We start from the raw sequence: 27,424 nt of genomic DNA on the forward strand, positions 1-27,424 counted from the left end.
TCCAGGTTAAAAACTCTTCTTTTTCCCCATGCTTTTTAGAGCATTTCCACTTTTAAATTAATTTCTTGCACTGTACGCTGTTTTAATTGTATTTATATTTTTATTTTTTTCCTCTTAGTTTTAAATGTTTATAAACTAGTTTTTTTCTCTGTTTTTAAATGCTTTTAATCATGTAAAGCATATTGAGTTACTTTGTGTATGACATGCTCTATATAAATACATTTGCTTTGCTTTGCTTCACTCCAGTTAGGAGGTGAGCAGCATAATTTGGATCCAACTGGAGACCTTAAAGCGAGGGCTAGCTAATTTTAAAAGAAAGTGCGTTACCAAGATGTAATAAAGCCATGGATTACTCATTCTAAATGCTATTGTTCAAGGAAAGGTTTTACCCTTGCCAGCTGCCTAATGTAAAAGAAGCTGGATTTCACTACTGCGGCAATTTGCCGATCCAATTTAAAATCACTGTCCATTTTAAAACCTAGGTTCGAGACTGTTGCCTTTGCGTAATATGTCAAAGGGCCCAAGTCAACAAATGAGGATTTACAAGAGCCACATGGACCAAACTCTTTCACTTCTGTTTTCTTTTCATTGAAATTTTAAAAGTTGAAGGCCATCTAGGTTTTAATGTCTTCAAAACATAATAGGAGTGGTTTTACTGAGAAAGCATCTTTTTTTCAGAGCGACATAAATCTGACATCTCAGCACAGAACCTAAGGGCAGCAAATATAAGGAAAAGAGGATTGGCCCCAAAATTGAACCCAGTGGAACTCCGTAGGACAGCGGAGCCGAGCAGGACTCAGAACTACCCTGAACTGGTTGCCAGCCAATCGCAGGGCACATACAAACAAACAACCATCCGCACTCACATTCACACCTACGGGGAATTTAGAGTCTTCAATTAATGCATGTTTTTGGGATGAGGGAGGAAACCGGAGTGCCCGGAGAAAACCCACGCAGGCACGGGGAGAACATGCAAACTCCACACAGGTGGGGCCGGGGATTGACCCCCGGTCCTCAGAACTGTGAGGCAGACGCTCTAACTAGTCGCCCACCATGCCGCCAGAGATGAGGAACAATGATACTTTTATCAAAATGCATCGTCTCCTCCTCTGTAGTGGACATTTGTACACTGGAACACAGTATCTCCCACCCACTACATACTGAGTTAACTCCTTTGCCCTCTATAGAGGACATTTAGAGCTTTTCAGTGATACTGCTGTTTTGTTGTTTTGGGGTCTGCTTTGAAAAGACAAAGAGAACTGGAGAAGGAAAAAATCTGAATAAACGTTATAGTTGAGTTTCTTATCGTGGTTCTTAAACTTGTTTTTGTACAAATTTAACTATAAAAATCCACAGTTTATTTTAAACCCTTACCTGCTGGCTAGACATAATAAATACATGGCAAATATACAGGAATACAAAGCATTTTTATTAGAATAAAGTTTTTTTTTTAAAGATTGTTAGCTAGTCTAAGTTATTAATTAGAAACAATTATTGTTATTAATTAGAAACAATTATTATCATTAATTAATCTTTGAGAGTATTGGATGACGAACTTTTGTTAGCTACTTAAAAACGTTTTTGTAGAACAGTTCATCCATTTTCCATCCCGCTTCTCCTCACTAGGGTGGCGGGCGTGCTGGAGCCTATCCCAGCTATTTTCGGGCGAGAGGCGGGGTACACCCTGAACTGGTCGCCAGCCAATCACAGGTCACATATAAACAAACAACCATTCACACTCACATTCACACCTACGGGCAATTTAGAGTTTTCAATCAACCTAGCATGCATGTCTTTGGGATGTGGGAGAAAACCGGAGTACCCAGAGAAAACCCACGCAGGCACGGGGAAAACATGCAAACTCTACACAGGCGTGGCCGGGATTTGAACCCCGGTCCCCAGAACTGTGAGGCGGATGTGCTAACCAGTCGTTCACCGTGTCGCTTTGTGGAACCAATTAAATTGAATATACAGTAGCAACTGTAATTTTAACAGGGCAAGCAGAGGCTGGAAAGAAATTGTATTGTTAAAGTGAGCTAATGTTTATCATATAAACAATATTGTCTTACTTTTAGCTTGGCAACTTAAGTAGAACTTCAACATAATTTCTAATTAATGATGGATATTTTTTTCAATTTGTACCCAATGTACACTGGCAACATTAAGGCGGTATTTCAGTCTACTATTTTAACACCAAACCTAACCTATTCTATACTATAGATATTTCTATATTGTTAATAGACATTTCAAAATAAAGTAAGATATTTGTTGATAATTAATTTGCCCTTCTCTAGCTTGTGTGTTTGTTCATCCTCATCTTGTTATGAGCAGTGTGCTTGATTTGGCGCCTGTGCTCTGTGTTTTGGGGCCACATAAAATCTCATTTAGGGCCACCAAAATCCTAAACTGCCATGAATGGATTTTGCTAGTTTTCTTTTAGTGACCTAAATCTGAGTATGCACATGGATGAAACGCCAAGATGTTTTCAAAATAGCTACCTTTGTGTATACACGGTACAGCGAAATGTATTTTGATAACAAAGATCAAACAATTTTGCCTTAACTTTGATCCTATTATATTCTTTTGTATCATCATCATAATGATTTTCAATAACTATTCATCTGATTGGGCCAAGAAAGAAAGACCAATATATACTGATCTTGAACATGGCCCACTTGTCAGCCCACGTGTATTATCAGTTTGTATTTACCACATAGATTTTTTTCATTTAAACATAACTGCACACTTTATTTGCTTTTTCACAATACTGAAAATAGATTTTATCATGTTTTGTGACCTGACATGTTTTTTTTACTGTCATCTGACAAGATTATGGCCTTAAAATCTTTTCAACAGGCCTGAGTTGAGAGTAAGTACCACAGTTTATCTCTGATTTATGGTAAAGAGATTCCATTTCAAATCGTATCAACACATCATGTTGGAAACAACCAAATGTGTAATATCTAGCACCATCTTTAATCTGAAGAAGAACAGCCTAGACTTTTTCTCTTTTTTTTGGTCCAACTGTACTTTTACTATTACTATTAAATTAGTTGCCTGGTGATAACTATGGGTTCATTAAACATATCTCGCTGAGTTGTCCTCCTGAAAAAAATAAGATTGTATTTCCTTTTAATTGAGATTACACCATGCATTTGCCTTTGTAATGCCAGTAAGAAGATTATTTAACTATGGCCTCTTAATTTCAGAATATATGTCAGCACTCAGAATTTCATGTATACAGTGACAGTAGACAGGTCCATATGTGGCCTAATACTGGTAAAGTTAAATAACCGAAGATGTTTTAAGAAATTAAACATAATCTGAGATTAACTGTTAACAAGTGCTAACACATATAATCTGTCATAGACAGACTAGAGATGATGTTTTATTGGAGCAAAATGTGTAACTGATAGTTGGCCCATTTCTCTGGATAAAAAATCTGCTACTGTATTGAAATAAGATTTGCTAGGGTTTTTTTTTTTTTTCCCCCTACCAAACACCAATCCAATCATGAGAGTTTTATTATTATATTGCTCTGGTGAAAAATCCACTGAAGGCAGGTGTGGAATGATGACACTTGAATGATTAATCCTTTACAGAACTACATCTATTTTTAACTTGAAAACATTTGACGGCATCGGGTTATCGGATATTTTGGCAAAAATTGCAGCACGAAAAAAACTAAATTTGAAATTCACTAAAAACCCCATTTTCATGTTTAGTCCACTTCACGGCGATGCCCTCATCGAGCTGCAGTTTTTATCAGTAATTTCCTGCCATGTTCAGGTTGATACTAACACAGGCAGGGGGATAACAATTTGTATTTTGATTTAATTTTCTTTTAAAGCAACCCATCCATCCATTTACCATACCGCTTATCCTCAATAGGGTCACGGGCATGCTGGCATTTTAGCTGACTCTGGTGGAGAGGCAGGGTACAATCTGAATTGGTCACCAGCCAGTCGCAGGGCACACACAGACAAACAACCATTGCTACCTACGGACAATTTAGAGTTGTCAATCTACCTACCATGCATGTTTGTGGAATGTGGGAGGAAACACAGAGAAAACCCATGCAGGCACGGTGAGAACACGCAAACTCCACACAGAGAGGCCGGATTTGAACCTGGCTCCTCAGAACTGTGAGGCAGATGTGCTAACCTGTCGGCACCAATCCACCTTTTAAAGCAACCCATGCATACATATTTTATCAGGCCATATGAAATTGATAACAAGATGCCAAAAATGTAATCCCATTTGAAGAGGGATTTGAACTTCAAAAACATGGTGATTAGCACCAAAGATAAAGGTATATTGCAGCTATTAATAGAAATACAACAACTAAAATAATTATAGCAGATAGTGGTGTTGCTGTTGTTGGCTGGACCTCTGGAAGCACAGACACCTACTAATGGGGAAAAAGAAACAAAAGAAAGAGTAGTGTACATGTTAATAACATATACTTCAACCCAAATTCCAATGAAGTTGGGACGTTGTGTTAAACATAAATAAAAACAGAATACAATATATTTAACATTCATACTGATAAACTTTATTGTTTTTAGCAAGTAATCATTAACTTAGAATTGTATAGCTGCAACACGTTCCAAAAAAGATGGGGCAGGTGGCAAAAAAGACTGAGAAAGTGAGGAATGCTCATCAAACACCTGTTTGGAACATCCCACAGGTGAATAGGCTAATTGGGAACAGGTGGGTGCCATGATGGGGTATAAAAGGAGCGTCCTTGAATTGGTCAGGACAATGTTCCTCAACGTACAATTGCAAGGAATTTAGGGATTTCATCATCTACGGTCCATAATATCATCAAAAGGTTCAGAGAATCTGGAGAAATCACCGCATGTAAGCGGCAAGGTCGAAAACCAACATTGAATGCCTGTGACCTTCGATCCCTCAGGTGGCACTGCATCGAAAACCGACATCAATGTGTAAAGTATATCACCACATGGGCTCAGGAACACTTCAGAAAACCAATGTCAGTAAATACAGTTCGGCGCTACATCTGTAAGTGCAACTTGAATCTCTACTATGCAGAGATAAAGCCATTTATCAACACTCAGTAACACTCAGGCTTCTCTGGGCCCGAGCTCATCTAAGATGGACTGATGAAAAGTGGAAAAGTGTTCTTTGGTCCGACGAGTCCATATTTCAAATTGTTTTTGGAAATTGTGGACATTGTGTCCTCCGGGCCAAAGAGGAAAATAACTATCCAGACTGTTATGGACGCAAAGTTCAAAAGCCAGCATCTGTGATGGGATGGGGCTGTGTTAGTGCCAATGGCATGGGTAATGTACACATCTGTGAAGGCACCATTTATGCTGAAAGGTACATACAGGTTTTGGAGAAACATATGCTGCCATCCAAGCAATATCTTTTTCATTGGACGACCCTGCTTATTTCAGCAAGACATTGCCAAACCACATTCTGCATGTTACAACAGCGTGGCTTTGTAGTAAAAGAGTGCGAGTACTAGACTGGCCTGCCTGCAGTCCAGACCTGTCTCCCATTGAAAATGTGTGGTGCATTATTAAGTGTAAAATACGACAACGGAGACCCCGGACTGTTGAACAGCTGAAGCTGTACATCAAACAAGAATGGGAAAGAATTCCATCTGCAAAGTTTCAACAATTAGTGTCCTCAGTTTACGTTTATTGAATGTTGTTAAAAGAAAAGGTGATGTAACACAGTGGTAAACATGACCCTGTCCCAACTTTTTTGGAACGTGTTGCAGTCATAAAATTCCAAGTTAATGATTATTTGCTAAAAACAATAAAGTTTATCAGTTTGAACATTAAATATCTTGTCTTTGTAGTGTATCCAATTAAATATAGGTCAAACATAATTTGCAAATCATCATATTCTGTTTTTATTTATGTTTAACACAACGTTCGACTTCATTGGAATTGGGGTTGTACGTAAGTAGGGATGAGAGTGCAGTGCACATAATAACTGTAACTGTTATGTTAGTATTACCAGTTATTCAAGTAATTTAGTTTTTTCTTTTACAAGTAACAGTCCATCAGCCAATCAATAAAAATATATACTTCTCGTGTATTCTTCTGTAAAGATTCTCAAAATTAACCAGAAAATGTTCAGCATCTTTGCCCTGAAAATGGATAAAGATACTTATGTTTGGCCCACATACAAACAACTGTGGTTAATATGCCCTGTGTGTTTGTGTTAAAATAATAGATAAAAATTAATTTAGTCCTTTTGCCCCCTCCCCTCCTTGGTTTAGTTCTTGAAAGAGTGGCTGAAGAGGCACAGATTAAAACAGATGTGCTTAAATGATACTGGAGAGGGGACTTAACACAAGGCAGCCAGCGATCATTGATTAAAAAAGCCATGTCTTTAGCTTGAGCCAAATCCAGACCGGCACTGATACACCACATTTTCCTGCCACATGCCATTTGCACCCGGCAGAGGCAAGTAACATGGAAGCCAGGTTGGGAGGAAGAGGGCAAATGGGGTTAAGGAAGAGGAGGGCTGAGCTGGCGCTGTACAACTTCAGCGTCTTAAAGCCAACCCCCCTTTCTCCAAGCTTCCCCCATGGCTCGGGTTGCAGATACAGGGATTACACAGGTCAATTATATACTTAATCTGCTTTTGCCCGGAGGGGATTAGGAGAACGGCTCATTGATTGATTTGAAGTATTTCCGTTGACCTTGGATGGTTATCAGCTTCACAAGCGTGGCGAAATTGCACTTCTGTGTGACGAAATTTAAACCGCTTTTTAATCGCAGCTGCTCCTCCCGTCTCGCTCAGATCACCAACTGCTGAATGGCTGTGGTGGAGTGGGGTAAGGGCAGGGGTCAGATTGAGCTACAGATTGAAGGATTTGAGTTTGTTGTCGTCGCCCCACTGTACTTTGCTCACAGCGGGTGGATGTTTGTGTGTGTGGCAAAGGGGTGAGGGGGGGAGTGGTTAAGTTGTAGTGGGTAAAAGGAATTCCAACAAACAAGTGGGCGATGAAGCCGCCGTCATACCACTTGACGGTCCGGGATGTTTCACCTCTGAGATCCGGTCACGAACTGCCAGGCACACAGCCATGCCAAGTGAACAATTTAATCAATGCTGAGCTCAATACACATGCACACTTAACGCCTTCAGCCAGACGAGTATTCTAAAACCTTATATTTAGACATATACTTTAAATAAATTTTTACATATGTACACTTTGTATCTTTTAGAAATATGCATCTCATGATATATTTAAGTGCTACAATGTGTCTTGTCATGTTTTTCTCATCTGGTGAAGAGATTCTGAAAATGTTTAAAAAAAACTATCTTCCACTGTCAGTCATGTCAGTGTGTGCAAACAAGATATAGTAGTCATTATGTTTCAGTTTCAGAAAATGTGTTTGCTGACAGAAAATTTTGTGTAAAAGACAGATTCCTATGATAGCCATTTTATATAGATACAGACAGATAGACAGATAGACAGATAGACAGATAGATAGATAGATAGATAGATAGATAGATAGATAGATAGATAGATAGATAGATAGATAGATTAGACTTTACATCGGCCTGATCGGTATCAGCCAATAATTAGCATTTTATGATGATCAGCTGATCGGCTTTAATGTCATGTCAATGATGTCATTGATCGCCTTGACGCAGGGGTTAACTCCCTTCTCTCGTTGCACAGCTGAGCTGGGTGGCGGCAACAATAAAGGCACGGAGCACCGATTTGCTGCTTTAATGGCTTTATTAGCTCCTCTGCACATTCAACGTCAACGGGTCCTCCGCTAATCGCTACTCTTCCCCGGTCGCCGTCACTACACTTGCCACTGTACACACTCGCACTTGCGTGCACTCCTTCCTCCTTCACAGTCCCGCCGGACGACGCCTCCGCAGTCCCGTCTCACTCACACATCGACGCACACGCCCACACACACTGAGTTTTGTCACAATCACGTGGGACAATACCCGTAACAGAAGTATTTCGCCGTAAATTTCGACTTTAACGGTGAAATCCGATTTCCGATATCATGGTGTGGAGCTCGGAGTGTACCAAAGGGCAGAGTGAGTCAAGGAGTTTTTGTTTTGATGAAGGCATAGGCAGGAGGAGAGGATGGAGTTATAGTGCTGCACAAGGTTGTTGGGGTCATCCGGTGAAAGGGTGAGGGCAAGCAGATAATTTTTTTGGTGATGGAGGCTGAGAGAACGGACCGACTTACGAATTTACAGTTTCTGATGGAAATTGAGCATCTTGTTGATAATGATTGCTATATGGTTGGAGATATGGATGTCGATGCTAGTGAATTGAGGTAGTGCCAGACCAGTTGAGCAGACCAGATCCAGGATGTGTAAATGTGGAAGTTGAAATCACCAAGGAGGAGAACAGTGTTATGGGTGTGTGCTCCGGTTGTTGTTTTCCCCCTGTCTCATACACACCTGCTCCTGAGAGCATCTTCACCACCTGTGCCTCGTTCACCCTAATTATCTCTTGCATTTAACCTCGTGTCTCATTCTTTCTAGTCGCCAGTTCGTTGTACCTTGTTGTCACGTTCCAGCATTCCTTGTTTCCACGTCACAGACTCACAGTAAGACTAGACCCTGTTCTGATTATCGACCTCGCCTTTTTGCCTCACGTTTTTGGATACTGTTGCCTTTTTTGGGTTGCCTGCCTTTGTACCGACCTCTGCCCGTACATTAAACCTCTCTTTTTGGAACTGTCCATTTGTTTTGGAGTTGTGCATTTTTGGGTCCTATCCTCTGTTCCGTTTATGACAAACAGAGCTGACTCTGGAAATGAAATTTCAGACACGGTTTGTTTTTTGTAGATGACAGCATAAATTGTTGGTTATTTTGAGGTCCTTTCGATGGATAACAGTAACACCGGTTTCATTTTCAGATGCTGCTGCTTTTGGACAAGTCGAGAGGATTGGGCGATGGGGTGGAGTTTGAAGGTTTACGTGTGGTTCATTGTGACGGCATGATGAGGATCGAACTGTGACAACAGGGCGTACAGGTCGACCAGTGACAAGAAGGGGCAGTGATGACTGGAATTGGTTGGGAGAGATCGTACACTGAGGTGAGAGCGTAGAGTGAGGGGGACGGAGCTGAGTGCAGAATGTAAATCAGTGGTCTTGTGGCCGTGGGAGAGAATGAACAGTATAGGCTATATATTAATGCAATTGCTTTGGTCACTGGGATGTAAGCCAGTGAGGTCACAAAACTGATTTTCAGCCCCAGAACAGACTGAATTTATAGAGGAAGCCCACCTTGTGTTCTGCAGGCAGATAGGAGCGAGGTGTGGAGGCGGAGAATTCTGCTGAAAAATCCGTATCCATGGCTGTGAGGACAAATTGGTCTGGTAATTAAGATTTATTTATAAAATGAGTGGGGATACTGGAAAAATGTAATGAACTCCGTTTTAGTGATTCCCGGTTGTCTGCAGAACTTATCCTCCCAGCTAACGTGGACAATAAAGTTATGGATGGATGACGGTTAATAAACATGACTGGTGTGGGATATGACGTACAGTAGATACATAATAATCACTTAAAATAATGAATAACACTATTAATTACAATACAAAAGACAGAAGTAAAAGCAAACTCAGAAGATTGACAACTGAACATTTTTTTTTTTTTAGATTCAGACTGATGTCTTTCAAACTAAATATTTACAAATTAAGTAGCAGACAATAAAAAATCCTAGTCTCACACTTGAGAATCCACGTTAGCAGAAAAGAGCAAATTAGGAACATAAACATTTCAAAGATAATAAAAGTCCTCTGTAAAGTGCACACAACGTTACTAAACCAAAACTTAATCACCAGATGTCGTTCACCCTTCGCTGTCATTGCTACTGTAATGCTAAACTGATGTTTTCTTGTTGTCTTGATGTAATCGCTTTTGGTTTAAAGTAAAGAAACTGTAACACAGAGTTAGGGGGGAGGAAATAATGGCCATAGTCATGGTTCCACCAATAATAATAATCTTTGAAAAGGCCAGCCAAAAGGGATCGGCTGGATTGACTGTGTGTGACTGTTTTAACAAAAAGGTTTCGCTCCTGTTTAATGAAGTCTGTAAGCAGCTTAGAGTCTTAATAATTACAAAGAGGGAGCATTTTGTTTCCCCCTTTTCGTTTCTTTGGGACTTCAAATCCTGGATGAAGATTCCGAGCTCTCTGTTGCTGGGAGGAAACAGCTAAGATCACTGAAGCCATGATCGTCAGAAGCAGGAAATGCAAGTTTAATGAAGACTTCTCCTTTATCAGGTCCTGCTGGTTTATTGATGAGGTCTGGCGGGGTGAATTGATCAAGGACCTGCATGTTATCTCTGGGGTCTCTATCACCCTTTTACATCCTTCCTTTCACCCCTCTTTCCCTTTGCCTTGTTAAAAAGGGTGGTACGGTGGCATTTGTTTGATTAACTTGCCTGACAAAAGTGACAGCTGCTCACGGGCGTATGTGGATGAGTGGCCCAGCGCCGCTCCATCTTTGTACATCTGTCAGAGTCGGAGCAGGGCGAGCGGGGTGAAAAGAGACAAATTGGACCCAAAAAGAAGGCCATTCACCTTCACCAGACCCCCTCTGGCACTCCACCCCTCTATCCCATTCAGGTGCTCGGCGGGACCCTCAAGTGCTTGCTGGCTTATTCCATTTTCGCTCCCTCTATAGAGTTCCCTGAGCCCACAAGTGTTTTAGCCCTCTTTTCCCTTCCCTCAATCCCCACCCCTAAGCGGCTCTTTGTGAGGAGAATGGCTTACTTTTCTCAGGGCCCGGAGCTGGCGGCTTTTTTTTTTCTTTTTTATTGTCGACCGCAGAGCTTTTCTATTGCTCATTGTGTGTTTACTCAATGACTGGTAGCTGACCATAATTCCAACTGTTTAGTTTCTCACAACATATCCCACAAACACCCTCATCCCACAAAGACTCATGTGCCGATACCTTCTAAACAATATTTTTTTTTTTTTGTTTGTTTTTTTTTAGTCCATCAAGCTAACATTACACTTACAAATGCGATACAAATGCTGTTCAGATTTTTCATAAATATTTACCTTCCTTGTTGGTTGTTAGATCTTCACTGTCCTGTTCTTTAGCACCCCTTCCTTAACTGACTGGTTGGCTGAAATGTCCATTGAGCCCATTATGTTGCCATGCCAGCAGCGTTCACACTATGGTCAATGGTCAGCAGCAGTTCGCCTTTTGTGTGTGCAACACAATCAAAACAGTTTGAGACCTGTTGGCTTGTTGAGGGAAAACTTCGTCCTACTGCTTTCGTCTTGCTGCCCCTCCCCCCTCTTCAAGCAATCCCCTTGCTTGAATGGACAGAGACAGTGAGTCAGAAGATGACAACATCCAGTACAAGATGCTGAGCTCCAGTTATTTGCCATGAACAGCACCTTTCTTGTCTATCCACACGGAGGTAGATACATTTACACATTTAAAGCAACTCTACGCACATGCATTTTCATCTCATTTGAAGTCCCAAAGCACATGCTAATAATAATTACATTTACATGAGTACAACTTGGAAAATACTTTTTTTTTTCCTTCTTCCTTGTTTTTGTAGTCACTGTTGCAATCACTTTACTGGAGAAGTGCTTCAAATTCGTTATCTTGCTTCCTCTGAACACCAAAATGCATTTATAGTCCTTATAGTAGAATTTAAACAGTAAAAAATAAATAAATAATAAATAAATCTATTTATACGATTTTCATATGTTTGCATTTTAACCTCCAACGCAAAGATAAATGGATGGAAAAACACCACTTTTTTCAGTTTCCTTTAGCTTGACTACCATGCTGTTGACCAGTATCGGACCGTTGGTCATTTGGTACCAGGAGGCACAGAGAAGCTGAAAAGAAATATGTTATTGATCATCAGAGTCTGAAAGAAGTTTTATTTTGTAAATCAGGTGCACACGCCTCTGTAAAAAAATTCACCTCGGTCACATGATACTGGAAAAAAAGTAAGCTTGCAAAAATGAGTTAAACAGAAAAACATTTGGAGAGCTTCTTAAAAAGAAGAAAGCAGAAAAGGCCAATATAATGAGAATGAAGAGCCTACAACTTCATTGCTAGTTGACTTGCATGCACCAAACCCGCTCTGTGTAATGTTTTGTGACGGGCTTGCAAATGAGGCAATGAAGCCATCAAAACTCCTTCAGCACATGGAAGCCGAAGCACCCGGTATTAAAAGACAAGCGTTTGGAGATTTTTGAAAGAAAAAAACATTACCCTAAAATGGGACTCTTTGACGCGAAACCGACCCAGGGCTCCCATTCATTACAGCAAGTACATTCAGCGTAATAGTTTGTTGTTTACTTATTCGTTTCTTTCTCTGCTGGTCCTTCAAAATACAACTTTTAAGTGGAACTGGTACGTGTTACAAAAAATGTTGGAACACCGCATTATTTCATAATTTTTTTTTTAACTTTAAATTACTGTTGTTCCAGTAATTTCACAACAGCATTATTGGTGTGTCAAGGTGTCCACTAAGTGAAGTTATAGTGAGACACAAAATGTGCTGTCACAGGTCTAAGGCAAAAGAAAATGATTGACTGTGTGTGAAGACCAATTGTGGGAAGAGAGCATCTGTCAACTTGTTTTTGCAAATAAACCAACCTTAGAAAAAAATGCATACTGCATTGGGTGTCCCATGAAGCAGGGAAAGTTGCATTTTGATATGTATCAACATTTGTGAGGAATGAGGAATGACATCATTCAGTGCAAGAGCTTGTGCCCCATTAGCCTGTGAAAAGCTCCATGTACTCTCTGGGGGTCAGGCTTAGAGCTGCTGTTGGGTGACAAGTTGAGCATGCAGCTGGATGGAAAGGGGGATTGTGGGGCTGGTGCTGGGAGTGGGATCGGAGGGAGGGGTGTGTGGGGGAGTGTTCCTACCTACTGTGTGAGTTACTATGGTAATTGAGTGTCCTCATCAATGGGGCCTCTCTGCTGAGTTTGTGAGCCTGACTAGAATAGGCCAGCGGTAGGCTCTGAAAAGAAGACCAGGTAGGATTAGACAAACCCATTGTGTAAAGTGCATAATGTCTTGTAGTCAGATTTAGAGTTTCCACTCCCTCGAGCTGATCCATACCATTGTGTGAGCATGTGTGCATATATGGGTTGTGTGTGTTTATCAGCATTGGTATGTGCAAACGTAATGTTGCTTTTGGTGTTCCGCACATTTCCTTCTCCCTCTCAAGGAAACATGTCACTTGACATTAGAGTTGGCGCATCCACAATCATCATTCCATGCCTCCTGCTAATTGCAGACACAGCTGGGTCTCAGCAGGAACTCTCTCTCTCTCTCTCTCTCTCTCTCCCTGTCTGTCTCAAATGTTGGCGTGACCAATGACTTCGTGGTTGGTTATGATACGTGGTTGGTTATGATAATGATGAAATGACAAAGACTTGCAATAGGAGACACAATATTGTTCTACCATTTATCAAATACCTCCTATAATTTCTATACAGAAAATGATCAATAGTCATAGTCAACTCATTGTTATCTTCCAGTGCATTGAGTTTCCAAAACAGGATAACAATTTTACAAAAGGTTTATGGATGGATTAATTTTATGGACAGTTAGGTACAAAACATTTGCAGAGTGACAGGGTTTTTATATGTAGAATAGCACAATAGATTTGAAATAAAATAATCAAAATGTAGCTGAAGTGTAAACCTTCAGCTTGGATTTAATATGGTTCACAAAAGTAAGGCAATTGCCATTTAGAAAACACTGCTATTTTATCCTTCATTTTCAGCATCTTAAAAGAAGTCCACAGGAAGCAGGAAAGCTAGATTAGATCAAAAACCCCACCTCCCCACCCTTTATTTTATTTATAAAAACCTATTGAAAGGTAAACCTGTATAATAATGGTCGCAAAAAAAAAATATGGAGGAGGGGAACAGCTCATGATCCAAAGCATACCACATCAGGTGTGAAACACAGTGGATGTGGCATGGTCTTGTATGGCACCTAAATGAACAGGCTCACTGGTGTTTACTGATGAAGTGACTGCTTACAGGAGGGTATATAATATTCTTCAATGACCAAATCAGTTGTCCCATCGAAACCCACTGGTGCATGCTTTTCACAGTGACGCAGCAAGTCCCACAAACAAGCAACAACTGAATCTGGCTGCAGTGAAGGCCTGCCAAACCATATTTGGGAGAAATTCAGAATATATGGCTGTTAACAGACCCCAGACTTTAGGCAAGTACAGTTCCAAAGGAACATCCTGAGCTATTAATTTAAACATGAGTCATTTTTAAAGAAATGACATATTTGTGTAGGTGGTCTTACACAGGCTTAAACATGAATAGATACCTACAGGAGGAGCAACAGAGGCAGAAAGAGGCAGAGGCCCGGTAGCTTGTAATCCTCATGTACCCCCTGTGGTGAGGCCTCTCATCAGCTCCAACATTCCTGGCTCTCAGCAGCACAAAAGCTCCCGAGCGGCCCCTCAGAGAGGGTTCGCTGACCTTACAAATCGTCTGACTTTTTATAGGTTTTGTGTCTGTAAATCATGTGTTCATATATGCATGTGTTGTTACTCATCAAAACTCTTCAGTTTCCTGGTCTTACAGTTGCCATTTGATTAAAGGAAAATAAGATTATTTGAAATGGTAGCGAAAGTGAAATACTGGGTACCTTTCAATTAGCAGAATAATGAAATAAGTGCCGGCATTTACTGTAAATGTATGTCGTCACTGCTTAGCGATAATATGTAATGAAGATCACCACATGGGTTCATGAATAAATCAGCACTCTGATTGCAGTGGCTATTTAGCAGCTCTGATGGATTTATACAAATAAGGCCTTCTCCATAATAGACATCTCCCCCATTCAGCAGATGACTATACTGTATAAATGCCCCCGGTCTCAAATGAGGAAATACGTTATGTCAAAACTCATAATAACAAATGGAGCATATTAGTAGCTTGACGGGCAACAGTAGCCTGTCTGTAAGTACTTGGGCATTGGGCCAGAGGGTTGTGGGCTCAAGATCTGCTGCCGACAAAAACAATTCTCTGACATCCTTCCCTCGAGTGTAATTGGAATGCTCCTGTGAGGACAATTCAGGAATATATTTACAGTTCATTGTACATTACAGATACTGTATCTTTTAAGTGAGTTTGTGAATAGAACAAAAGATTTAAAAAAATCTATAAATAAAAAATGTTGTACTCATGCTCATAATTTGAATAAATCTAAAAAGGCCAGTGCCCTTTCATCACACTGCATAGCAAATGTATGCAAATGTAAAAGATGATTAGGGGAAAAAGATTTGTGCCATTTTTTGAATCATGTCGTGCTGGTACCCCCCACCCCCAAGTGGCATGTTAACACTTGGGTGTGAACGGTGGCTTCAAGGCGAGGTTTGTGTGTGTGGCAGTGGGTGGAAGTTTTCGGAGGGATGGGTGGGTTGGTGTCAGATGGGGGCAGGAGGTCGCGCTCGCTTGAAGGGGTGATGGACGAGCAGATGTATATGTGTACATGTGAGAATGTGTATGCAATATTGCGTGCTGTGTGTAGCGTTCTTGTCGTCTGTGTATAGGTAGGGGTTCACCAGCATGTCAGAAGGTGACAAAACCCACTAATGTATGCACACGCACACACACACACACACACACATGTACAACGATATCCTGGTTGAAGAAATGGAAGCAGTAAGATCACAGATTTAGGCCCTATCGGGTTATAGCATTATTATTCAGAGTCATATTACGCTTGTTTTGGCTGTTATCAAGCGCTAGCCCCCTGCTGCCGTGCATCCTAAAAATGAGAGATTGGGTGAATTCATCTGTTCTGATGATTTTCTTCTTTGTAATTCTTGGCAAAATGAGTAAAACGAGGGACAATCACTGTTCATTTTACAAGCTCTGTAAGTGTCGATTGGCTTTCATCTTCTTTCACATGTGGACACCAAAAGATCTTAATCATGCCCTAAAGGAGTATCACGTCGTCCATGAAGTGAAAGCTGTTTTGATGGAGGATGCGCTTATGTTTAAGAGATCACATTGCAATTTGTCAGCTTTTTATTTTTTTAATTTTTATTTTTTTAAGAGACAATGTAAAGATTACAATTTGGAGTAAGGCTAGGGTGAAAGAAAAGGGGGAAAAGTGATAGCGGCTGAATGGCATATCAGTTGATTAAAAAGTACATACTGTGGAGTGGAAACTTCTATAGCAATATGAGCAGTTTCATGAATGCGGTGGATTTGTTCTGATTAAGAATTAATTTCTCCCCAGGACATAAAGGAATTTGAAATAATTATTCTGGACTAACTTTAGCCATGATACAATCTTTTTTTAACTGTCAGTGTTTTGAGAAATGTAAAAATAATCTTAAAGACATCCTAACTGTAATAAGCAAAGCGAATGTATTTATATAGTGCATTTCATACACAAGGTAACTCAACGTGCTTTACATTATTAAAAGCATTTAAAAACAAAGAAAAAAAAAACATCTTGTAAATATTTACAACCCCAATTCCAATGAAGTTGGGACATTGTGTTAAACATCAATAAAAACAGAATTCAATGATTTGCAAATCATCTTTAACCTATATTTAATTGAATACACTACAAAGACAAGATAGTTAATGTTCAAACTGATAAACTTTATTGTTTTTAGCAAATAATCATTAACTTGGAATTTCATGGCTGCGATACGTTCCAAAAAAGCTGGGATAGGTTCATGTTTACCACTGTGTTACATCACCTTTTCTTTTAACAACATTCAATAAACATTTGGGAACTGAGGACACTAATTGTTGAAGCTTTGTAGGTGGAATTCTTTCCCATTCTTGCTTGATGTACAGGTTCAGCTGTTCAACAGTCCGGGGTCTCCGTTGTCGTATTTTACGCTTCATAATGCGCCACACATTTTCAATGGTCTGGACTGCAGGCAAGCCAGTCTAGTACCCACACTCTTTTACTACGAAGCCATGCTGTTGTAACACATCCAGAATGTGGTTTGGCATTGTCTTGCTGAAATAAGCACGGGCGTCCATGAAAAAGACGTTGCTTGGATGGCAGCATATGTTTCTCCAAAACCTGTATGTACCTTTCAGCACTAATGGTGCCTTCACCGACGTGTAAGTTACCGATCCCATGGGCACTAACACAGCCCCATACCATCACAGATGCTGGCTTTTGAACTTTGCATCCATAACAGCCCGGACGTTCTTTTCCTCTTTGGCCTGGAGGACACGACGTCCACAATTTCCCAAAACAATTTGAAATGTGGACTCGTCGGACCACAGAACACTTTTCCACTTTGCATCAGTCCATCTTAGATGAGCCCGGGTCCAGAGAAGCTGGCGGCGTTTCTGTGTGTGGTTGATAAATGACTTTTGCTTTGCATAGTAGAGATTCAAGTTGCACTTACGGATGTAGTGCTGAACTGTACTTACTGACATTGGTTTTCTGAAGTGTTCCTGAGCCCATGTGGTGATATCCTTTACACATTGATGTCAGTTTTTCATGTAGTGCCGCCTGAGGGATTGAAGGTCACGGGCATCCAATGTTGGTTTTTGGCCTTGCCGCTTACAGCCAGTGATTTCTCCAGATTCTCTGAACCTTTTGATGATATTATGGACCATAGAAGATGAAATCCCTAAATTCCTTGCAATTGTACGTTGAGGAACATTGTCCTTAAACTGTTCGACTATTTTCTCACGCACTTGTTCACAGAGGTGAACCTCGCCCCATCTTTGCTTGTGAATGAATTCATGGAAGTCGCTTTTAATACCAATCATGGCACCCAACTGTTCTCAATTAGCCTGTTCAACTGTGGGATGTTCCAAACAGGTGATTGATGAGCATTCCTCAACTTTCTCAGTGTTTTTTGCCACCTGTCCCAGCTGTTTTGGAATGTGTTGCAGCCATAAAATTTGAAGTTAATAAATATTTGCTAAAAACAATAAAGTTTATCAGTTTGAACATTAAATATCTTGTCTTTGTAGTGTATTCAATTAAATATAAGTTGAACATGATTTGCAAATCATTGTATTTTGTTTTTATTTATGTTTAACACAACATCCCAACTTCATTGGAATTGGGGTTGTCAAACAAAGTACAATTAAAACAGCGTACAGTGCAAGAAATATAATTTAAAAGTGGAAATGCTCTAAAAAGCATGAGAAAAAAGAAGAGCTTTTAACCTGGACTTAAAAACATTCACACTTGGGGCTGATGTCACTTCTGTTGGCAACTTATTCCATTTGTGTGCAGCATAATAGCTAAATGCTGCTTCACCATGTTTGCTTTGGATTGTGCTCCACTACTTGACCTGAGTTTGTCGATCTCAGAGCCCTACTGGGTTTATATTCCATGAGCATTTCTTTCATGTATTCAGGACCTAAACCATTAAGTGGTTTATAGACCTGTAGCAGAACGTTAAAATCTATTCTAAAGCTGACTGGAAGCCAGTGTAAAGACTTTAGAATTGGAGTAATATGCTCTGACCTCTTTTTTCTGGTCAGAACCCAAGCTGCAGCATTCTGAATGAGCTGCAGCTGTTTAGTGCTCTTTTTGGGAAGTGCAGTCAGAAGACCATTACAATAGTCAAGTCTACTTGAGATAAAAGCATGGATGAGCTTCTCCTGGTCTGCTTGACACATGTAAGCCTTCACTCTGGATATGTTCTTCAGATGGTAGAAGGCAGTTTCAATAATTTATTTGATATGACTGTTGAAAGTCAGGTCGGAATCTATCAGCACACCAAGGTTTCGGACTTGGTCTTTGGTTTTTAAAGAGAGTGACTCCAGGTATTTACCAACAGCAATCCGCTTTTCTTTATTTCCAAAAACAATTATCTCAGTTTTGTTGTGATTTAATTGAAGAAAATTTTGGCTCATCCAGTTATTTATCTGTTTCAGACAGTGACACAACACCTCCATTGAACTGCAGTCATCTGGAGACACTGCTTGATATAACTGTGTGTCATCTGCATAGCTATGACAGTCAAAATTCAAGTTCTGAAGAATTTTACCCAAGGGTAGCATATACAGGCTGAACAGGAGGGGTCCAAGAACTGACCCTTGAGGGACCCCATAGGTCATTGCCATTCGATGAGATTCAACACTTCCAATGATTACAAAATAACTCATTTCCTCCAGGTAGGACCTGAACCATTTAAGGACTGTTTCATTTAGTCCTACCCACGTTTCCAACCTCTTCAGCAGTATATTATGATCTACTGTATCAAAAGCCGCACTGAGGTCCAACAAGACCAGAATTGACACCTTTCCCGAGTCAGTATTCAGCCTTATATCATTAAGCACTTTGATAAGAGCAGATTCTGTACTGTGATGAGTTTGGAAACCTGATTGAAATTTGTCAAAAAGTCAATTTAAGTTCAAGAAATTTATGAGTTGATTAAACTCACAACAATTTTGGCTATGAAAGGGAGATTTGAGATGGGTCTATAGCTTGCTAACATGGAAGCGTCCACCCCCCTGAAAAATGATTTGATTTTATGTGGTTAGGGAGAAGTTTTATTGTCTTCGCCCCCCTAAAAACAATCTTAAGCACCCCTAAACAAAGTGATACTTCCCCAAAAATTGCTGGTTGAGGAACCCACATTTTTTTTTTCTGGATTATCAACTACATTTAACAAAACAAATTTAAAAAACAATGATTACAAAAGACAAAGATATTTCCTTGATCATCATTGACTGTTTTACGTTTCTTCAAATGGCTAGAACGCACACATTGGCCCTAAAAAGAACTAAAAGTTGATGAAAATCACAGGCATTATGTGTAGGCAAGATGTCCTTGACAGAACTCCCAAATGCCATGGCACCAAGAAAACTTGTGAGATAACTGTCAAGTCTCTTTTGACATAAATGAGGAGGAGTAAAGCAGAAGAGGACACAAAATGGCTGCTGTGAAAAATAGCTGTAGATAGGAGCTGTGTGGCACTTTGTCTAAAAAGTCTAAAGAACAACAAGAAGTGAAGAAGGAGTGGATTGATGCAAAGAGGGAGAGCAGCCAGTCACTCCAAGCCTGGCCTCTCAGTGGGGGGTTATGCTTGGGGCGAGATCACAGGCCTGCTGCCATGCTGAAGCCTTCACAGGCACACAGTGACAGATAAGATGCTGCTGGCACCAGGTCGCCACTGATTCACCCCAGTACTGCATGGCTGTAGCCATCTCGTCCTCACTCATGTCCCACTCGCTGACCTGATCTCTTCATCTTCAGCTGCCATGGCTGTGATTGTGGTGTGTGTTTCTGAGCTCGTTTTGTTGTTGGTCAAGGAAAAAAATTTTTAAAGAATTTGCTTGCACTCTGAAGATGGTTGGTGCTGTTTTACAAACTAAGTCGCGGTGATCTTTAAAACATTCTCCTTTGTTAGGTGCATCTCAATGAACTAGAATATATAGTGGAAACCTTGATTTATTGCAGTAGTTCTATTCAGAAAGTCAAACTCATTATGGAGTTTCACTACACACAGCATGAAATATTTTGATTAGATTTTTTTAGAAATGTGACGATTATAGCTTGTGAAAATCCCAAATTCACCATCTCAAGAAATTTGAATAGTACATGAGGTAAAAATTAAAGTGATTTTTATTTTACAAATGTAGTACTTAGCCTTCTGAAGTGTTTTCCTACGTTTTTAATAAATCTATTGAATGTACGCATCAAATATCATATCAAGTATATTCAAAAGTTCACCTGTCTAATATTAACCAGTTATAAAAAAAAATGCTAAATGAGTAGCGCACCTCACACATTAATTATTATTGTCACTAGTATCAAATGAAATGAACCACTTATCTCATGTAAAATGTTAAACACAAAGCACGAGAAGCAAACGCGACAATCTATATCTTCTTTCAGTGCTTCTATTTATCAAGCAGCAGATGGGACTGAAAGACACAGAATACAGGGGGTCCTTTGTTTATAAAAGAGCTGACATACCTACGTCAGAACGTGCCGTAGTCTATCACTAGCTTGCGCTAATGCAATAGTTAACTCATAATTATATGACTAACACTTGTAGTAGGTATGTGTGTAAAATTTCAAGGATTAATTGATTTACACGACCAGCATTATCAGATAGATCTTTTAAAGACGATTCCAGTGAAGTCATTTTCCTGTGATTAATATTTTAAAAAGTAATGACTCTTTAAAACTGGTGAAAATGTATCAATTTATTGCCAACTTCTTAATAGTATGGCAATAGGGGTCAAGATTTAGGTGTGAACTTTTTGTTAAACCGAGTTTCAAACTTTGATAACTTTCTTAATCTTTATCCTATTTTCAAAAGGTTGGTATCATTGTAAAACAGTGACAAGTCAACGTGTGTAAGAATTGATCAATTTGAATCACATTTGGCACAATCACATAAAAAATTATTCTGATTATTATTGGGGACTTGAAAGAATATCTAATGTGCCTTTGAAGTTTTTTGGCTTGTCAAATGTAAATTTTGAGAGATGATGTCCGAGATTTGCAATGTGTGTACTTGGTCCATCAATGCAGCCCTATAGGGGACACAAGCCAGTGCAAACTGTAGGCCGGTCCCAAGTGTTAAGCCAGCCATGATGTACGGATTAGAGACAGTGGCACTGAAGAGACACCGGGAAGCAGAGCTGGAAATGGCAGAAATGAAGGTATTGAGGTTCTCTAGGAGTGGGGGACAGCCAAGGTTAGATGTTTTGGAGACAAAGTTAGAGTGACAAGCCGAAAGGAAAAGAAACAGAAGTATGTGGGCCATACAGTACATAAATGGTGAAATCGTGGATAAACTAGGAAATGTGTTTTACGTCATCAATATTGGTGTATACTGTAATGGTCAGGATAATAATGCGAGTGCAGTGAAACACTGAATACAGCAGGTTCGATCGCTATTCAGGTTGCCTGATTAAGCTTGTCGTTGAGTGACCACTGCCTACACCCAGCCAGCGGCTGATACACACACTCCAACTGATAGCCCAAAAAATGAAAATGAAAAAAAAAGTACGCTGGTAACTGAATGAGCCCCTTTGTACTGCATGACAACATACACTTACTGTATGTCGTTGCGCAGCGTTTGTAACCCCATGTCGGTGCCATCGTAAATGAAGGACTCACTGTATCTACTGTGGGTACGGAAAGTATTCAGGGCCACTTAAATTTTTTACTGTGTTATATTTCAGCCATTTGCAAAAATCATTTAAATTCATTTTTTCCTCATTATTGTACACACAGCACCCAATATTGACAGAAAAAAACGGAATTGTTGACATTTTTGCAGATTTATTAAAAAAGAAAAACTGAAATGTCACACAGCCATAAGTATTCAGACCCTTTGCTGTGACACTCATATATTTAACTTGGGTGTTGTCCATTTCTTCTGATCATCCTTGAGATAGTTCTACACCTTCATTGGAGTCCATCTGTGTTTGATTATACTGATTGGACTTGATTAGGAAAGCCACACACCTGTCTATATAAGACCTTACAGCTCACAGTGCATGTCAGAGCAAATTAGAATGATGAGGTCAAAGGAACTGCTGAAGAGACAGAATTGTAGCAAGGCACAGATCTGGCCAAGGTTACAAAAAAAGATTTCTGCTGCACTTAAGGTTCCTAAGAGCACAGTGGCCTCCATAATCCTTAAATGGAAACCGTTTGGACCACCACAACCCTTCCTAGAACTGGCTGTCTAGCCAAACTGAGCAATAGAGGGGCAGAAGAGCCTTGGTGAGAGAGGTAAAGAAGAAACCAAAGATCACTGTGGCTGAGCTCCAGAGATGCAGTCGGGAGATAGGAGAAAGTTCTAGAAAGTCAACCATCACTGCAGTCCTCCACCAGTCAGGGCTTTATGGCAGAGTGGCCAAACAGAAGACTTTCCTCAGTGCAAGACACATGAAAGCCCGGATGGAGTTTGCTAAAAAAAACACCTGAAGGACTTCAAGATGGTGAGATAAGATTCTTTGGTCTGATGAGACCAAGATAGAAATTGTTGGCCTTAATTCTAACTGGCATATGTGGAGAAAATCAGGCACTGCTCATCACCTGTCCAATACAGTCCCAACAGTGAAGCATGGTGGTGGCAGCTTCACGCTGTGGGGGTGTTTTTCAGCTGCAATCGAAGGAAAGATAAATGCGGCCAAGTACAGGAATATCCTGGACAAAAACCTTCTCCAGAGTGCTCAGTACCTCAGACTGGGCCAAATGTTTACCTTCCAACAAGACAATGACCCTAAGCACACAGCTAAAATAACAAAGGAGTGGCTTCAGAACAACTCCGTGACTGTTCTTGAATAGCCCAGCCAGAGCCCTCACTTAAAGCCAATTGAGCATCTCTGGAGAGACCTGAAAATGGCTGTCCACCAACGTTCACCATCCAACCTGACAGAACTGGAGAGGATCTGCAAGGAGGAATGGCAGAGAATCCACAAATCCAGGTGTAAAAAGTATGTTGCATCATTCCCAAAAAGACTCATTTTATTTGTTTACAATTTATTTACAGAATCCAGGCCTGGCGGCACGGTGGCCGACTGGTTAGAGCGTCAGCCTCACAGTTCTGAGGACCCGGGTTCAATCCCCGGCCCCGCCTGTGTGGAGTTTGCATGTTCTCCCCGTGCCTGCGTGGGTTTTCTCCGGGCACTCCGGTTTCCTCCCACATCCCCAAAAACATGCATGAATTGGAGACTCTAAATTGCCCGTAGGCATGACTGTGAGTGCGAATGGTTGTTTGTTTCTATGTGCCCTGCGATTGGCTGGCAACCAGTTCAGGGTGTACCCCGCCTCCTGCCCGATGACAGCTGGGATAGGCTCCAGCACGCCCGCGACCCTAGTGAGGAGAAGCGGCTCAGAAAATGGATGGATGGATGGATGAATCCAGGCCTTTCTAAAGTGTGGCTTGATGCTGATTAATCTGAGTTTGAAATTTGACATCAGAGGCTGAATTAACAGCTGCAGTGGTAGAGGTGGGATATGAGCTGACAAAAAATGCATCACTGTTAAATACAAATAATTCTGTCTTTTCATATTCAGAAACTACCACTTAGCATCTGCCACATTTTTATTCCCCCCCCCCCCCCCCCAATTCTCCCAAGTCATCTCTCGATTCGACGTGCATCCATTCTTCTTTGACCCTGGCAGTTGAAGTCAGTCGTCTTCTATTAGTATCAGCCTGTGCTCATTAGGATCCATCAATTACATTTGACAACAGCCGGGCCCACAGAGGAAAGCTTTCGGCTCCTGTGCACAGTATGCCTCTTAGATATTGATGTAGGGGACGGTGGTCTAAATTGAGCAACGACAAAATCTCAAGGTTGAAATGAGCACCTGTATTAAGGATATAAGTCATGTCAATTAATTATATTTCATGTTATTATCTGATCTGTTGATATCAGTTAGTAGCTATCTCATGGCAAAACTGATGTGAAAAATGTTTATTTCCTAGTTTCATTAAACAGAAACAGATTTAAATACTAAATGATGATATTATGGACCGTAGATTATGAAATCCCAAAATTCTTTGCAATTGTATGTTGAAGAACATTTTCCTTAAACTGTTTGACTATTTTGTCACACACTTGTTCACAAAGTGGTGAACCTTGCCCCATCTTTGCGTGTGAATAACGGAGCAATTCAGGGAAGCTCCTTTTATACCCAATCATAGCACCCACCTGTTCCAAATTAGCTTCTTCACCTGTGGGATGTTCAAAACAGGTGTTTGATGAGCGTTCCTCCACCTTCTCAGTCTTTCTTGCCACCTGTCCCAGCTTTTTTGGAAAACGTGTTACAGCCATAAAATTCTAAGTTAATGATTATTTGCTAAAAACAATAAAGTTTATCAGTTTGAACATTAAATACCTTGTCTTTGTAGTGTATTCAATTAAATATAGGTTGAACATGATTTGCAAATCATTGTATTCTGTTTTTATTTCTTTAACACAACGTCCCAACTTCATTGGAATTGGGGTTGTACAAAGTCAACATGACTTGAAACATGCTAAGGGGAAACTACAACAAGATGTTTCGTGGCCTTCGACAAGTGCCTTGAGGTCTGTCACCACGAGACATTCTCAGAACATTCTTATCTGTGCCAAGAGCATCATACTCATTCCTCTTTATTAGGATCCTATTAAGTGATGCCTCATTGGCAGCTGCTTCTTCCTGGAGTCCACACTTAAATAGATCCTAAGCCTATAGGGCTGTTTGAGAGGAAAAGAACCCCCTTTTTTTCATAAATAAGAAAATTGCCTGGCTGTTGTTGAACTGGATCAGAACATTCTCTGGTGAAAATAAACATTTGTTTTTTTTCGGTTCCATCTGGCTTCCCCGTTACTGATGTCCTTGTGCCATTCTCTTTCAGCAATGGTACACCAGCACAATGAACCTCATTGGAACATGGCTTACGGACCGCATGGACCTGCAACTACATATCTATCAGTTGAAAATTCTCATCAGAATTGTCAAGGTGACGACTTGCATTTTACATTTTCAATCAAATCAGTGAAGTAATTTCCAACAATGAGGACACATTTCATACTTCACCATGAATATCAATGTCTGCTCAAGCTGAATTAGGTTTTTTACATTTGATTCTATTGGCCTCACTGTGTGATTTCCTGCATTGGTAGGCTTTGTCGATAAATGGTTCTACTTAAATGAAGATTGCTACTAACTCTGCGCCACATGATTATCAAAGTATAGTGACAATGAGCTACGGGACTGCTTCCTTAATGCAGCAGCCAATGCGACCTCATAAAAAGTTATTGACCTCTTCTATTTCAGGTTTAGAATCCTAAATTCTTAATCTGACATGACAATATTTCAACATATATATTTCCCAGTTTGTACAATATCCTAGAACTCCTAGTCCTCTAGTTGGACAAATCCATTTTGGTGTATTAAAATGTATGTCAAGTGAAACTGGAATTTAAACCAAAAATGTAAAAAAAAAAATAAAAAAATTAAAAAAAAGACAAGCCTTTTATACAGAAATACAGCATGAAAAAAGGCAGACTGGGTGAAAATTGTAATTCCTAATCACATACATAATGAACTTAATGCTAACAACAATGGAGAGCGAGCACTCAAGAGTCTGTTGGAATCCTAATCCCCAGAAGAGAGAGACACTGGGGAAAAAAAGTACTTAATTGATCATGTACATCGGTGGCACATGATTAAAATGTGGTAAACTGATGTAATTTTCCCCTCTTTTCCAAAAAAAAAATCTAATAATATGTTAGTTTAATGCATTTTATGTCATGGGTGTGTATTATGGTTGTTATATTCCCCCTGCCTTGTACACACCTGCTGCTAAGAGCATCTTCCCAACCTTTGCCTCGTTTACCCTAATTACCCTATGCATTTAACCTCATGTCTCATTCTTTCTGGTCGCCAGTTCGTTGTACCTTGTTGTCACGTTTCAGCATTCCTTATTTCCACGTCATTGACTCATAGTAAGCATAGACACTGTTTTGATTATTGACCTTGCCTTTTGCCTCACATTTTTGGATACTGTTGCCTTTGCGGATTGCCTGTCTGTGTACCGACCCCTGCCCGTTTATTAAACTACTCTTTTTTTAAACTGTCCATTGTATTGGAGTCGTGCATTTGGGGTACTGTCCTTTGTTCTGTTCGTGACATTTTAATCATGTGCAACGGATATATAGTACATGTTGAAATTAAGTAAATTCAAGACTTTTGCTTCAGTGTAACTCATCTTTAGTACTGCGGAGGGAACTTGTTTAAAATGGTAAGTCTCTGCATTCTTATTTATCTGAGAGACTGTTTACGTAAAGTTTAGTCGATTTTATTTATAAATCCCCAATTGGCAGCAGACACATGCTGTATGGAGCAAGTCTTGAAATATGCGCCTCACGCATTAAAAACTCGTTCACTGCCATTGACGGCTGTTGAATTCAAATATCCATGTTAACATGGAGGACTGGCGCTGACTGTGGTTTACAGAAAACTAGTTGTACCTTGCATGAGCAAGCCCTATAGTGAATAAGGCAATAAAAAACTCCCTCCAAGGAAGATACTTTGAACAGAACAGAGACTCAGTCTGGCATTCCACCCCCCACCCCCCTCCTCCCCGCCTTGACCAGTTGGGTTGAGATGGACGGACAGAGAATAGGGACATAAGGCAGAGAATGAGAGAGACATTAGAGATTAGGGCAGGATGAGAAAAGAATCTGTATAAAGGTAATTATATTGACAGTGAAAATTTTATGGTTATTGGCAGCAGTAATGAAAGTACATTTTTAACATACGTACATATTAATGGTATTACTACATGCTTTGGTACATACTGTAGTACCCCAAACTTTATAATAGCTGCTCTCTTTAAATTTAAAAAACAACAAACAAAACAATGTATGTTAAACAAATTATGTAGGCCTAATTATCATTATATGTGATGGCCTTTTTAGTTTTATGTAACAGTAAGCTGGTAACAATATAGGGCCCTGTTTTCG

General features: G+C 40.1%; 1 protein-coding gene across 15 annotated transcripts in view; it reads left to right on the forward strand.

Annotated features, from left to right (window-relative positions):
* Window positions 1-27,424, forward strand: part of cadpsa (Ca2+-dependent activator protein for secretion a) — a 242,163-nt gene that overhangs the window by 210,937 nt on the left and 3,802 nt on the right. For 13 of the 15 annotated variants that reach the window (XM_061784285.1, XM_061784289.1, XM_061784287.1 and 10 more), the window contains one exon: window positions 25,312-25,416. In XM_061784285.1, coding sequence (XP_061640269.1) covers window positions 25,312-25,416 — 105 coding nt within the window. Of the gene's footprint in view, window positions 1-8,881; window positions 9,062-25,311; window positions 25,417-27,424 lie in introns of those variants that run through there. The other 2 variants (XR_009790075.1, XR_009790076.1) reach the window with 1 other exon arrangement.

Source organism: Phyllopteryx taeniolatus, chromosome 9, assembly GCF_024500385.1.
Source record: "Phyllopteryx taeniolatus isolate TA_2022b chromosome 9, UOR_Ptae_1.2, whole genome shotgun sequence".
NCBI lineage: Eukaryota > Metazoa > Chordata > Actinopteri > Syngnathiformes > Syngnathidae > Phyllopteryx > Phyllopteryx taeniolatus.